We start from the raw sequence: 16,325 nt of genomic DNA, 5'->3' as shown, positions 1-16,325 counted from the left end.
TGGAACTAGCAAAGGCCAAATGACTATGGAATCCCAATGGAGGTAGAAATGACATACATACAGGACAATTTCCTAACCAGTGATGTTCTCCATGAGATGGTAAGACTTTTCTGGGGGTTTGAGCGCATGGTACAGGGACATGGGCTAGGATTCCAGCAGCGGCTGGGCTCTTCCCCATCTCCCTTCAGTCACATGATCCTCACCTAGGACTTCCAGTAACTCATTTTATCCCAGGACAAGCAGGCAGCATATTCTTAACACATGGGTGACGTCACCGACGGAGCCCTCGGTACGGACCTTTTAACTAGAAGTTTCTAGTTGGCCGCACCGCGCGTGCGCGAGTGCCTTCCCGCCCGACGGAGGAGTGCGTGGTCCCCAGTTTCTTCGTTTCCGCGGAGCGAAGAAGACGCGTGTATTTTTTCAACGGCCGTTGAAATCACTTTTTGCCTTCCCGCTCGCGCTTTTGTTCTACATTTTTCTTCCCTACCTTCGGGTTTCCTTTTTCTTTGATTTGCAAAAAAAAAAAAAAAAAAAAACTTTGATTTTTCTTGTTTCTTTCGTTTTTGCCCCGGCGGGGCCTGTTGCCATTATACAGGCCTCGGACTTCGATTTTGCGGAGGCTATCTTCCCCTTCATGCCCCCGCAGGTCGGTTTTAAGAAGTGCCAGCGGTGTGCACGCCCGATCTCCGTTTCTGACCCACACAATTGGTGTTTGCAGTGCCTGGGTCCGGAGCATCGGGCGGACTCCTGCACCCGCTGTGCCACTTTACAAAAACGAACTCTTAAAAACCGAAGAATCCAGCAAACCCTTCTCTTCGGCACCGAGTCGGCGATGGATTCATCACCTTCAACGGCGGTACCGCAGAAATCGGCACCGTCAAGCTCGACACCGACCGATCCCGCATCGGCGCCACCGGCGCCAGGTAAGCCGGCTAAGAAGCCTTCCTCTTCCCTCGAGCGCCCTCCTACTGCGGTGACGACACCGTCCATACCGGCATCACACCGGTCCCGTAAACGCTCCGCCCCGATAACGGTGAGTGCCTCGTCATCGGCCTCCTCATCGCCGGGGCGTGGAGCGGCATCCAAGGAACCGAAGAAAAAGAAAGCGGTTCCGATGCCACCCCTAGATGACCGTATCTCGGCCATCCTACAAACTCAGCTTCAGGAGCAGTTGAAGAAACAACTTGAACAACTGCTACCCTCTATCCTGGCACCGCTCCTTCCGGTACCAGACCGGCCCGAGCCCCGCACCGAGCCCCCGGTGTCCACTCCTTCGGTACCGGTAAACACCTCGATGCCGATCCTTTCGGCCCAACAACTTCCTGATGATCCTGTGGTTCATTCTCAACCCACAGTGGATCCTCCTCGGCACCAGGCGGTACGGCACTCTTCTCGGGACCGAGAACGACGCCGATCGTCCTCCCCTGGTACCGTTTCGGTGCGCTCTGGTAAATCTTTGTCCAAGACTCGCCACACCGCACCCTCCACCCCGGTGTCCCGACATGCACCAGAGGTCAGGGATCCTGATTTATGGGAGGAGACTCCTCTCGGTACCGAGGAGGATCCCTCCTCATCTGATGAGGAACCATCGGCACCTGATGCCACCTCTAAACCTGAGCAATCCTCTTTTTCTAAATTTCTGAGGGAAATGTCTGCTGCTCTGTCCCTTCCCCTTGAATCTGACTCCAAAAAGTCCCAAGCCTTTTTAGAAGCCTTAGACTTTGAGCAACCTCCTAAAGAGTTCCTCAAACTTCCCGTACATGACATCCTACGGGAGACATTCTACAAAAACTTGGAAAATCCCCTCACGGTACCGGGAGCTCCCCGTAAACTGGACAACCTTTACCGTGTCATCCCTATTCCAGGATTCGACAAATCTCAATTGCCCCATGAGTCCCTTCTGGTGGAATCCACCTTAAAAAAGACTCAGGGCTCCAGTGTCTATGCCTCTACCCCTCCTGGCAGAGAAGGTAAGACCATGGACAAGTTTGGCAAGAGACTTTACCAAAATGCCATGCTTGCCAACAGGGCAAACAACTATTCCTTCCATTTTTCCTTTTATCTCAAACACTTGGTCCAACAGCTGTCTGCCCTCCAGAAGTACTTACCTGAGCGCAAGGTCCCGCTATTCCAGCAGCACATATCTGGCCTCCTCCAAATGCGCAAGTATATGGTCCGCTCGATATACGACTCCTTCGAGCTCACCTCTCGGGCCTCTGCCATGGCTGTAGCCATGCGTCGCTTGGCCTGGCTCAGAGTCTCCGACCTGGACATCAACCACCAGGACCGTCTGGCCAACGCCCCCTGTCTCGGGGATGAGCTTTTTGGAGAGTCACTGGATTCCACCACCCAGAAACTCTCTGCCCATGAGACCAGGTGGGACACCCTGATCAAGCCGAAAAAGAAGGCTCCGCCTGCTCGACCCTATCGGCCTCAATCATCTTACCAGCGGAGGTTCTCAGCCAGGCCACTCAATCCGCCTCCCCAACAATCTCGGCGACCCCGTCAACAGCAGCACCATGCCCAGGCTCGGTCTCAGGCCACTCAACCCTCCAAGCCTCCTCAACCTGCTAAACAATCTCAGCCCTTTTGACTCTTCTCTCCAGGGCATAGCCAGTCATCCACCCTCGCTACCTCTTCCACAGCCTATCGGGGGTCGTCTCACCATTTTCTCAAGCCGTTGGGAAGTCATCACGTCGGACCAGTGGGTCCTCAACATCATCCGCCACGGCTACTCTCTCAACTTCCAGACTCTACCTCCGGACAACCTTCCCGTAGAGTCTGCTTCAAACTCATCTCAAACCCCCCTCCTCCTGAGGGAGGTTCAATCCCTCCTCCTTCTCAATGCCATCGAAGAAGTACCTCCAGATCAAAGGGGGCAGGGATTCTACTCCCGCTACTTCCTGGTACCCAAAAAGACGGGAGACCTCCGTCCCATTCTCGATCTCAGGGACCTCAACAAGTGTCTGGTCAAGGAGAAGTTCAGAATGCTCTCCCTTGCCACGCTCTACCCTCTTCTTTCTCAACACGACTGGCTATGTTCCCTGGACCTCAAAGAGGCCTACACTCACATCTCCATCAATCAAAATTCGCGCCGCTACCTGCGGTTCCAGGTACTGCACCACCACTATCAGTACAAGGTGCTACCGTTCGGCCTCGCCTCCTCACCCAGGGTCTTCACCAAGTGCCTTATAGTGGTAGCGGCCTTCCTCAGGTCTCACAACCTCCAGGTGTTCCCCTATTTGGACGATTGGTTGGTGAAAGCACCTACGTCTCCACTTGTGCTACAGGCTACTCATCACACCATCTCTCTCCTCCACCTCCTGGGGTTCGAGATCAACTACCCCAAGTCGCATCTGCTTCCCACCCAGCGACTTCAATTCATTGGAGCAGTTCTGGACACCACGCTAATGAGGGCCTTTCTCCCCTCCGATCGCAAGCAGACCCTGCTCCATCTCTGCCGTCAGGTACTCATGCATCCCTCCATTCCTGCTCGACAGATGATGGTCCTCCTGGGTCACATGGCCTCGACAGTGCATGTCCTTCCTCTGGCTCGTCTCCACCTTCGTACTCCTCAGTGGACGCTCGCCAACCAGTGGTCACAGACTACGGATCTTCTTTCTCATCCCATCTCTGTGACATCATCTCTTCAGCAATCTCTCCAATGGTGGTTGAACTCCTCAAATCTTTCCAGGGGTCTGCTTTTCCATCTGCCCCCCCACTCTATGATCATCACCACAGATGCGTCCCCCTACGCGTGGGGAGCTCACCTGGGAGATCTACGCACCCAGGGACTTTGGACCCCACAGGAGCGTCGTCATCACATCAATTTCCTGGAACTCAGAGCCATGTTCTACGCCCTCAAGGCTTTCCAACATCTTCTCTGTCCTCAAGTCCTCCTCCTATGCACAGACAATCAAGTCGCCATGTACTACATAAACAAGCAAGGCGGCACCGGATCTCGCCCCCTTTGTCTGGAGGCTCTGCGCATCTGGACCTGGGCCACGGACCGCAATCTCTTTCTCAGGGCGGTCTATATTCAGGGCGAACAGAACTCTCTGGCCGACAATCTCAGCCGCATCCTTCAACCTCACGAGTGGACGTTGGACCCTCCGACTCTACTCTCCATCTTTGCTCGATGGGGCACTCCGCAGGTGGACCTCTTTGCAGCACCTCACAACCATCAGCTGCCCCAATTCTGTTCCAGACTCTTCTCTCCTCACCGTCTGGCTCCGGATGCATTCCTGCTCGACTGGAGGGATCGGTTCCTCTATGCCTTCCCTCCACTTCCTTTGATGTTGCGGACCTTGTCCAAACTCCGCAAGGACAATGCCACCATGATCCTCATCGCCCCTCGGTGGCCTCGTCAACACTGGTTCTCCCTTCTGCTTCAACTCAGCTCCAGGGAGCCCATTCCTCTTCCTGTGTTTCCTACTCTACTTACACAGCAGAATCAGTCTCTACTGCATCCCAACCTGTCTTCCCTCCACCTGACAGCTTGGTTTCTCTCGGGCTGACCTCTCCGGGGAATCTATCTCAACCGGTCCGCCTCATTTTGGACGCCTCCAGGAAACCGGCCACTCTCCAATGTTACCATCAGAAGTGGACCAGATTCTCCTCGTGGTGTCTCCGGCATCATCGAGAACCTACCTCTTTGGCGGTGGAAACTGTCTTGGAATATTTGCTCTCGCTGTCCAACGCTGGCCTCAAAACCACCTCCATCAGAGTCCACCTCAGTGCCATCACTGCGTTTCACGAGCCTATTCTCGGAAAACCCCTCACGGCTCATCCTCTGGTTTCAAGATTTATGAGAGGGCTCTTCAACATCAAACCGCCTCTCAAGCCTCCTCCCGTCGTCTGGGACCTGAATGTGGTTCTCTCTGCTCTCATGAAACCTCCGTTTGAGCCTCTTGCCACAGCTTCATTCAGGCTTCTTACCTGGAAGGTGCTTTTCCTAATTGCCATCACCTCTGCCAGGAGGGTTAGCGAACTGCATGCACTGGTTGCCGACCCACCGTTCACTGTTTTTCACCATGACAAGGTTGTTCTGCGTACCCACCCTAAATTCCTTCCCAAGGTGGTCTCAGCTTTTCACCTCAACCAGTCCATTGTGCTGCCCGTCTTCTTCCCTAAGCCTCACTCGCATCCTGGAGAACAGGCGTTGCACACACTGGATTGTAAGCGTGCCCTTGCTTACTACCTTGATCGTACCAGAGCTCACCGAACATCCCCTCAGCTCTTTTTGTCGTTCGATCCCAACCGTTTGGGCCGTCCTGTCTCCAAACGGACACTTTCAAATTGGCTTGCTGCCTGTATTGCCTTCTGTTATGCTCGGGCCGGTCTCTCACTGGAAGGAGCTGTCACGGCCCACAGAGTCCGAGCTATGGCTGCTTCTGTAGCTTTCCTCCGTTCCACGCCCATCGAGGAAATCTGCAAGGCGGCCACTTGGTCCTCAGTTCACACGTTCACTACTCACTACTGTCTGGATGCGTTCTCCAGACGGGATGGACACTTCGGCCAATCTGTGTTACAGAATTTATTTTCCTAATGGCCAACCATCCCTCCTCCCTCTTTGTTAGCTTGGAGGTCACCCATGTGTTAAGAATATGCTGCCTGCTTGTCCTGGGATAAAGCACAGTTACTTACCGTAACAGGTGTTATCCAGGGACAGCAGGCAGATATTCTTAAGTCCCACCCACCTCCCCGGGTTGGCTTCTTAGCTGGCTTATCCTAACTGGGGACCACGCACTCCTCCGTCGGGCGGGAAGGCACTCGCGCACGCGCGGTGCGGCCAACTAGAAACTTCTAGTTAAAAGGTCCGTACCGAGGGCTCCGTCGGTGACGTCACCCATGTGTTAAGAATATCTGCCTGCTGTCCCTGGATAACACCTGTTACGGTAAGTAACTGTGCTTTATGGGTTGTGAATCTGGTATGCTGAGGAGAGGATGTTCTTTTTCTACAGATGCTACTTGTTGAATTTTATAAAGGAGCTCCAGACTTGGTGAAGTTTCAAGACCCATGGAATCAAGATCAAACCTACTTAGACAAGCTGAAGGTTAGCCTCTCATTCCATTTATATCCCCTATTTTCACTTTCTGGTGTATCTATCCCAAAGGCTGTCAAAGGGCTTGAAGCAAACGCAGAAGCCTAAAGCAGCTGCTTCTAAGCATCAGCTGTGATTATCCTCTCCCCTAGATCTTAATTACACAAGCTTTGTACCAGAATCATTGTATACTAAACTAACAAGGGGTTAAAACATAGCACTAGTGCAGGGGTCCCCAAAGTCCCTCCTTGAGGGCCGAATCCAGTCGGGTTTTCAGGATTTCCCCAATGAATATTCATGAGATCTATGTGCATGCACTGCTTTCAATGCATTTTCATCGGGGAAATCCTGAAAACCCGACTGGATTCGGCCCTCAAGGAGGGACTTTGGGGACCCCTGCACTAGTGAGTGGTCTTACTCCTCTTTACCTACTTGTTTAATATTCTATAGACCAGTGGTTCCCAACCCTGTCCTGGAGGACCACCAGGCCAGTCGGGTTTTGGGGATAGTCCTAATGAATATGCATAAGAGAGATTTGCATATAACGGAGGTGACAGGCATGCAAATCTGCTCCATGCATATTCATTAGGGCTATCCCCAAAACCCGACAGGCCTGGTGGTCCTCCAGGACAGGGTTGGGAACCAGTGCTATAGACCATTGTAAACTGCTTTGATAATTACCTTGATAAGGCAGTATATCAAGTGTTAATATATTAACACTTATTTATTTTATTTATTCCATTTGTGTGTCGCACATACCTATACAAGCTCTAGGCGACATTACAGAGGAAGGGGTTAAAAGAGGATAGGGAGGACTATGGAGGGCAAGAAGGAGTGGAGAATAGCGATAAAGCATATATTCTAAAATTAATTCATAGAAAATGCATCAAAGGTCCTAAGGCATATTCCCTTAAATCTTCAGTAGCTGTCCTCAAAGGCTGATACCTATAGGTTAAGTTGTCACGATCTATCTAATGAATATACTTGACAAACCTGCATACCTACTACCTCTTGGTAATAGTGCTATCTAATATAAAAACTGACAAACTCTAAACATTTCCCTCTCATTTCTTGGATTTTGTTTTCTGTCAACACAGTAAGATGGTTCCTGTGGTAGTATTCTAGTGCAAAAAGAGACGCAAGTCTTGACAAGTGGGGTTCTTCCCTTTATCTGTGAGGATTGCAAGGCATCATCTACATTTTCAACTCTGCCTCCTCAGGTCAGCTTCAGCATTTTTTTCATCTGCTCTGCATTTGATTTTTTTTTTTTTGTTTTTTAAGCTGACTTTTGAGGCTTCCTGGTGCTACAGAAGTGCTCAGGATTTCTGGGACAGCTCTGCCTAGGAAAGATAGTTTCTGGATCAGAGGGCTGGAGCTGGGGGAGCAACCCTTTTGCAGGACACCTTCCTAGCCAGCCTTCACTAATTCTTAAGATAGCTCAGAGCACATTCCCCTGGGAGCTTGGCTCTCCCCTGATTTAGGTGCTTGGCACAGGCTGAGTGGCCCCATGTTGATCCAGAAGACTGTGTCCCCACCCCAAAGACATATGAAGAACTAGTGGGATTAATAGGTTTCAGGCTCTCAGAGCCTGTCGAAAAGGCAACACAAAGAGATTTAAGGGGCTAGTCTGAGGCAGAAATCTTCTCCAATGTCCAGCTGCAGTATGAGCTAATGCAGGCACAGCACCAAGCATTTCTGTGAGTGCAGTTTAGTACTGTTGATGGAAGACTATGGGGTGGTTCAAGAACTGGATTTTTGAGGGTCTATGGACTTCCTATAGGGTCCCCCTCCTTCAAAAAAAACCTTTTCTGAATTTTTGAAAGTTTTATATAGCTCACCCAGGCCATTTTCTGGCACCAAAACTTTACAGTGCTGATCATCTTGGATGTCCCAATTTATTTTATTTTTAAATCTTTTTTCATCTTACAACAAGTGTATAAAGAAATAACATTTGAACTTAAAAACATCACTTGATATTCTATTACAATCAACTTAAATTAATGAAATTATAACCCCCTCCCTCTTATCCCTCCCATATCATATGCATTCACATATATTATACAATATAATCTTTCCTATTAATCCAAACATTTAATAAAGAATCAGAAACCCCCCATCCCTATTCCATCATTTCAATTGTACTATTAAGGGAAAATGTTGACTACTCATTACAATAATCTGTTAATGGTCCCCAAACATCTCAGAATTTACTAAAATATCCTTTCTGTGTGGCTAATGTTCTTTCCATTTTATATAGATGACATAAAGAATTCCACCAAGAGCTGTAATTTAATCTGCTCCAATTTTTCCAATTAAATGCAATCTGTTGAACTCCTGTGATAATAAGTAAAAGCTTATTGTTTTTTGAAGAAATCTGACTCTTCACTCTCATTGACATGCCAAATAAAATAGTATTATATGTTAAAGCCACCGGATTTTCTAATTACCTATTTATTTGGCCCCATATTGATTTCCAAAAAGCCAAAATAAATGGACAATAGAATAATAGATGATCTAAAGTCCCAGCTTCGAGATGACAATGCCAACATCTATTAGACTTAGAGCGATCTAATTTTTGTAAACGAACAGGGGTCCAAAATGCTCTATGTAACAGAAAAAACCAAGTTTGTCTCATAGATGCAGATATTGTACATCTCATCCTCCAAGACCAAATTCGTGGCCATTGAGATGCAGTAATTTGATGCTTAATCTCAATACTCCAAATGTCCCGAAGAACAGTTTTGGGGTTTTTATTCATAAATCCAGATAACAATTTATGTCCCAATTTATTTTAAAAGCCTCTATATCTGTCTCAAAACACATCATTTTTTTATATTAAACAATTTCTGTGGACTCCCCCAGGCCTTTCTACCAGTTTTATGCTGGCTGGTTGAGAAGCATCTATGTACCACATGCTATGGGCATGAGGGGGGGGCATTGGGCTTAGCCCTCTTTGAGTCTTAGAGTCGCAGGATGCTCGAATGTTGGATTAAAAATCCCTCCTAGAGCCCTCAAATAGCAACTCGGGTCATCGGTGAAATGCAGATGTACCAATGCCTCTGAACCCATGAGACAGGAAGTGTCCTTGCAGAGGTCCTTAAGAGATCCAGTTCAGGGATTTCACTCTTTTTAAATATAAAGGGTCATCTGCACAGCCTGATAGTACACTGGTGGTTGTTCAGGAGGGTGATCTGTCAAATGCGTGGACATTGGCACGCTGACAATTCCGCTCTGAAGTTTGCACGCAGGAGAAATGTGCACCGCTCCCATGCCTTCCCATTTGCGCTCTGAGGTGGGGAACCCAACACACTCACGTTCCTGTTGAGGGGTGAACCCCCCTACACTTTAAACTCCCACTCTCCTCCTTAAGCTTTCCCTTTTCCGCTCCGAGGGTGTGTGTGTGGTGGGAACCCCTCCCACTACAATCACGCTCCCCTTCAGGGGATGTACACACGCTCAATTGCTGCTACCCTCCCCCACTACACTTACACCCCAAAAATCCCACTCCCTTCATTCGCGCACTTGTCAGTGCGTGCATTTGATGGGACGCAATTGTCCTGCACACTACTGAGTTTTTCTCTCACAGAGTGCTGGTTCATCGCTGAAAAATACACCAGAGGAACCGGAAGTCCATGCAGAAAAGGACTGGGGGTCAGGATCATTTCCTTTATTCCTGCAACATGTCCTCAGGTTTAGAGGATTCAGGATCAGAAGTGGGTGCTATCAGCCTGGCAGCACAGGACCAGAGAGAGAACCCGAAGGTGTACAGACCATTTAAACTGGCAGATTTAAGGGAAGTCATTACAGTATCTTTGATGGTGTTAAATTTGGAACTGTTGCAGATCTCCACAGCTCAAATTTCCTTTATGAGCAGCTCTAAGACCCAGTCTACACTGGGAGGTGCCAGAGGACCCTTCAAGGGTTGCCAGAGTCGTGACGGAATTGTAGCCGATGGCTCCCGAGTTCCAGCAGTTATTTGTACCACCTAGGGTAAATTCGCTGGTAGCACACATCAATTCCTAGTGAAGGTGGAGTAATTCTAACGGATGCACAGGATCACAGAGTGGGCTTAGTACCCAGATGACTGTTTGAGGCTCTAGCTATGGGTTTGAAAGCAGCAGTGGCAGCTTCCATTGTGTTGCATGCCTGGCATGAGATGTTGTGGCAGGCTTCAGCTTCGTTGGAGAACACTTGGCCCCAGCTGGTTCTTTCAGCGGTTAATTATGTAGCAGACACTCTATGTGATGATTTTAGGGTCATGAGCAAAGTGTCTGCTGATTCTGTTTCTGCCCACAGACTGCTTTGCATCAGACAATAGGTAAGAGATTCTGCTAAGCTATTTTGAGCAGGCTTACTTTCAAAGGTTAGCAAAGGGTTGGATGACCTTATAGCCAGTGTGGCAGATTGTCTACCTAAGTTATTGAAGAATCTTAAGAGTTAACTTGTAAATATTAAACCTAACTTAGAATCTCATACACCCAGGACATTAATCAACATTTCTTTCGTGCCCTTACTGGGGTGGTGTATTCATCATTGGTCCATTTGTAAAATTTTTTAAAATATGGTTAATATACCAACTCATATGTGCATCTGAAAGAAGAAGAAGGAAAAAAAGGAGGAAGCACTTAACTTTAGCCTGACAGTTACACAAACGCCTTGGTTACGTCAAGGGCTGTGCTACTTCCTCTCTAGCAGTACTCCACTATTCAACATTACAGCCAAATCTTTAGATTTCAATTTCTGCAATAAAATTTATTAATTAGGTTAAACTTATTCATTGTGAAAAACCTACCAATCACTGCCTTACTTTATTTAAATACAATTAAAAACTTTTATCATTCTATTGTTCTTATCTGTAGACCAAACTTAATTTTATATCACAACAGAAACTTTAAACTGCTAACTAAATCGTTCACTGATTTACATGGTCAATTATTGAAAACCATTCCTAAAGTTCCCTCATTATTTTCTTTTATCCCTGTATTCCTTTAAACCCACTTGATTTCCTAACCAACAGTTTGAACTCTTGTCTCACATCATAGCACTGTGATTGGTTACTCAGTGCTAGCAATATATTTAAAATGCCACTCACATTTCTAAAGTCATGAAAAAAACTCAAGCTTTCCAAACTTGAAAGTACTATTTGCGATCTAAATTCTTAGCTCATTTATGTTGTTATAATTTCTATCTCCGTTTCAACTTTATATTCTTAGTATTACTTTCTCTGCAGGATGGAGTTGGCAAGTGAATTAAAAATGACGCCTGGTTTTAAATCAGATGCTGACCTACCAGCCAATCATATCTATTTCTACGTTCACATCCAATCGTGTCTAATATCTTTAGTTTGCTCTTATATTATAAATGACAAAACTGTATAAGGGACTTTTGAATGAGTTTTAAAACTAACTCAATATATATTAATAAAATGCTTGTCTTATTAAAGAAAACCCTGTGCACTATGACATCGTCTGTTAATCCAGTTTTCTTCACTTATTTTATAGGTTTTTTCTTTTTCAAACTTTATTACTCAACTTTTCACTACTTTACTTATCAATGTCATGGGCATAAAAAGAAAGATTACTTCATCTTAAGTGCCTACAAAAATGTTTACCATTTGAGATGTATCCAGCCGGAACATAACATAACAACAAATTTCTAGACCGCAAAACCATAAGTTCTATACAGTTTACAAAAGATTATACTAAAAACAAAACAAATAGGTTTTATGAAGAGAGCAGACACAGTTAATATGTCAATAATTTAGAAAAAAAAGATAAGTTTTCAGCAACTTTCTAAAGTGTTCATATGAAATAGAATTCGTTACGAGTAATCGGAAAGCTTTGTCATGATATGCTATCTGATATGCAAGGGTATGCTCATGATATTTCTTGCGTTTGCAACCTTTAACCGAAGGAAACACAAACAAAGCATGCGATCTTCTATTATTTTTCTGTGGTAGAATATCAAATCTATCAACCAGGTATCCTGGGGCAAGTCCAAAACCTACTTTATAATACAAACATCCCAACTTAAAGATTATTCAAGCCTTGACCGGAAGCCAGTGCAGTTCAATGAAATAAGGCAATGAAAATAAGGCAATGAAATAAGGCAATGAAATGGTCAAACTTCCTCAGAGGGTAAATCAATCATGCCGCCGTATTCTGCACCAAGGTCATTCTAGCTAGATTTTTCTTGGTGCTTTTCAAATAGACTATATTACAATAGTCCAATAGGCCCAAAAGTAATGATTGAACAAGAATTTTGAAAACAGCAGTCTCAAGATAGGGTCTAATAGTATGTAACTTCCATAAAGTGTAATATCCTTTCTGGACTACTATGTCAATCTGATTCTTCATGGTTAGACCTTGGTCAAGAATGACTCCAAGTATTTTAATTGTAGGACTTACGGCCTCTTTTACAAAGCCATGCAGAAACAGCCCCAAAGCCCTTTAATTTTCTATGGGCTTCGGAGCCGTTAGCGCAGAGCAGCTGCTAGTGCGACTTTGTAAAAGAGGCTGTTAATGTATAAGATACCGAGATAATCTTAATTGTTGGTTAAAAAAGAATCTGTTGAGATGTTGCAAAGAAAAATTTAGTTTTATCCTGATTTAATTTAAGTTTAAATTCCCGCATCCATGTCTCCATTAAAAGTAGTACCGACTCAATAGATAGGATGCGGTTGGATAGAGCTCCACAGCATGGAATGACTATAATGATGTCGTCTGCATAACTGAAGAATTTTAAATCTAAATTAACATAAGAAGTGCCTCTGGTGGGTCAGACCAGAGGTCCATCATGCCTAGCAGTCCGCTCACACGGAGGCCCACCAGGTCCAGGACCTGTATAGTAACCCTCTATCTATACCCTTACTCAATGAGGACAAATACACATTAAATATTGTAGGAGAGAGTAGAGAACCCTGCAGGATTCCACAAGGAAGACCAGAGAAAGCAGACAAAATCTGAGCGTCACTAAAACAGATGCAGAATCGGGCTCAGGAAGATACTCCATATACTTATCATGCCTAAAAATGACTCAGATGACTTGCAACCTATCTTGAATTTGAAGTCTGTAAATGCAGCACTAAATGGGTCCAGGTTCCGGATTGAGACTGTGCACTCAGTCATGCCTCAGTGGCACCGGGGGAATTCCTAGCACCACTGAATTTGATGAAGGCATGCTAGTTTTATATGTGGAAGAATAGGATAGGATGCATATATTATAACATGTTTGAGTATGTCCTGAATATGTATGTTTTCTACTGCTACCCACTTAGGTGTTAAGCAGAGAAGAGATGAAAGCTTAAAAATGAATAAAGAATTAAAAAAAAAAAAAAAAGAGAAATTTTTAAAATAAATAAATCAATCCCACTGGCCATGACTTGTATGTATATCTTTTGCACTTGAAGTGAAGTATTAGATTCTTACTTCAATAACCTCTTTTCCAGTCTAAAGAGATTTTTCAGTCTTGAAAGTCTACCTTCTGTCTCAGACATATCTGTGTGTCTCCAGATGCTGGTATGTGAGTTACCAAGAGAAGATGTTTACTGTTCTTTAGTTCATCATGTACAAAGAACTAGCAGTTAGCTCAATAAACAAACCTTTAAGACAGGGGTAGGGAACTCCGGTCCTCGAGAGCCATAGTCTAGTTGGGTTTTCAGGATTTTCCCAATGAATGTGCATGAGATCTATTTGCATGCACTGCTTTCAATGCATATTCATTGGGGAAATCCTGAAAACCCGACTGGAATATGGCTCTCGAGGACCGGAGTTCCCTACCCCTGCTTTAAGAGTACTATAGGAGCTGCATAAATGTTAGTGCTGGTTGCACGCAGGTAGGTGGCTTGTTTGGTTGCACCTTGTTTAGGTTATATGTCTATTGTTTAATTAAATGGTATTGTGCAGAGCGGAAAAGACTTAACTTGGGGAGTTCCTTGTGCACTCATTTCTCCTTTTTAGGGGTTATCCCAGGGATCTCAAAGTCCCTCCTTGAGGGCCGCAATCCAGTTGGTTTTTCAGGATTTCCCCAATGAATATGCATGAGATCTATGTGCATGCACTGCTTTCAATGCATATTCATTGGGGAAATCCTGAAAACCAAACTGGATTGCAGCCCTCAAGGAAGTTATCCATTCTTTGGTACACAGAGGAGCTGAAGTACTGCCTAGTGACACAAGGAGACAGAATTGAAAAATGTAGATGATGCCTTCTGTAGACCTCACACGTGAAGGGAAGAAATGCACTTGCCAAGAATCATGTCTCTTTATACTGGAAAGAAGATCATCGAGGTAAGAACCTAATCTTCCCTAACATAGCTCAGGTTACTAAAGTCCTTATGTAACTAGTGTGGGATATAACAGCTATATTTTATTTTCAGGGTTCCCTTGCCTGCAGAACCCCCAAAGATCAGGGGTTTAACCATGTCCTAGAACAGATTTACAGCCTACTCAAGCACATCAGCTGACCTCAACACCAGAACATAGGGTGATGTATTCAATCACATTAACCTTCCTCTCCTGGCAAGAGCACACTGTCAGACATGCACTCTACCGAAAGTGGCAGGTGGCTGGACTAAGACAGTATCTGTTCCAGTTTCTTCACAGCCTACAACACAGGGACTGTGTCATCCCGCACCCACTCCATTTTTCATTACCGAAAGTAGGTAGTGAAGACGTCTGAACCAGTGTCATGAAGAGGATCTAGCACTCTACAGCTACCTGAACCAATTCTAAAGAGCAGCTCCAAAAGAACATTTCCATTTATTTTTATGTACCCGACTTCAAGGGTTGAGATTTAAAAATGTTACTTGTTTACTATATATGAGAAACACAGTTATTATTAAAGCACTAACTTCTACCAATACAGAACAGATGGAGGAATAAAGATTGAGAAGTGTTATTCAGATGTACACAGTATGTGTCACTACCAAATAGAACATTCCATGAAATAGCTACACCACCACCTATCGGTACACTTGGCATATGCAGCCCATCTGTTCTGTTCAAGCACTACTGAGCTTTGTGCTCCTTTTTGATACGCTCCTGTACACTGGCTGTAATTTTCAGCTGTTGATTCACAAATGTACAGAATCCTGCTACAGTGTCTTATTTTAAAACTGTTTTCAGGATCAGAAGATGTAGAAAAGTTTTAGATTTCAATTAAATAAAACAGAATTTAATGTTGATGGAGCAGCTATTTTATTACAAATATATGCAACTGAGAACTACATACTGAAATCCTATTGAAAGCACAGAGGGCTTCTAGACTTACTTTTGCTGAAGCTAAGCCTCTCCCAAAAAAGAGAGACATGCACACAAATAATGAAAACAGTACTAATGAGTAGTGGTTTTACAAACTCCCATGCATATTCATTATAGAGATTCTGAAAAACCAAATGGACATGGAGTTTACCAAACACTGAATAAAGAAACGCTGGGAAACAGGATAGAGATTCCAAACCATTTGTACTGCAAACATGTAGCAAAGTAGGTTAAGGAGGGGAGGAGTGGCCTAGTGGTTAGACCTGCTGCCTTAGCACCCTGAGGTTGCAAGTTTGATCCCAGCCCCTGTGAGAGTGGGCAAGTCACTTAACCCTCCACTGCTCTAGGTACCATAGTTAGATTGTGAGTCTGCCAGGCAGATATGGAAAATACTTAAGAGTACCCGATTACTATTCAATGTATTGTAAAACCACTTTAGGTGAATCGCTTCATGAAAAGGTGGTTGGTTGATAATTAACTGTGCTTTATCCGGGTACATCAGGCAGATATTCTCAAATATGGGTGACATACAAAGCCCCATACAGACAGTTGGACAAGTGAACTGTCATTAAGTTGAAAAACATTGTGATTGCCCATGCCACACATGCGCAAGTGCCTTTCCGCCCAACACGAGCTCAAGCCCCTATGTTCCATAAGCTAAGAAGCCAACTAGGGGAGGTGGGTGGGATATGAGAATATCTGCCTACTGTGCCTGGAAAACACCTGTTACAGTAAGTAACTGTGCTTTAACCTAGGACAAGCAGGCAGCATATTCTCACATATGGGACTCCCTAGCTTACTATAATGGAATGGAGGGGGTTAGCCACATAAGACAATAAAAATTATAATACTGCTTGGCCTAAGTAATCATCACATCTGGACAGAATTCCAGAGAATAGAGAGAGATGAACATGTAAATTGAGGACCAAGTACACTTCCCCCTCTGAATCTGAGGTTTCAGCATCCATGGATTCGGTTATTCGCGATTTTAAAACAAAAAAACACATTTAAATTTTTTTGGC

General features: G+C 45.1%; 1 protein-coding gene across 7 annotated transcripts in view; it reads left to right on the top strand.

Moving 5' to 3' along the window:
- The window catches only part of MPND (MPN domain containing), a 51,911-nt gene extending 36,684 nt beyond the window's left edge, over positions 1–15,227 (top strand). For 2 of the 7 annotated variants that reach the window (XM_033956871.1, XM_033956873.1), the window contains exons 11-13: positions 10–99; positions 5,964–6,056; positions 14,421–15,227. In XM_033956871.1, coding sequence (XP_033812762.1) covers positions 10–99; positions 5,964–6,056; positions 14,421–14,507 — 270 coding nt within the window. In that variant the 3' untranslated portion in view covers positions 14,508–15,227. Of the gene's footprint in view, positions 1–9; positions 225–5,911; positions 6,057–7,141; positions 7,265–14,420 lie in introns of all 7 variants that reach the window. The other 5 variants (XR_004540470.1, XR_004540469.1, XR_004540471.1 and 2 more) reach the window with 5 other exon arrangements.
- Positions 15,228–16,325: the final 1,098 nt, after the last annotated feature.

The sequence above is a fragment of the Geotrypetes seraphini genome, chromosome 8 (assembly GCF_902459505.1).
Source record: "Geotrypetes seraphini chromosome 8, aGeoSer1.1, whole genome shotgun sequence".
NCBI classification, from domain to species: Eukaryota; Metazoa; Chordata; class Amphibia; order Gymnophiona; family Dermophiidae; genus Geotrypetes; species Geotrypetes seraphini.
Note: the sequence above shows the minus strand (reverse complement) of the source record. Positions and strands in the feature narration are given on the sequence as shown.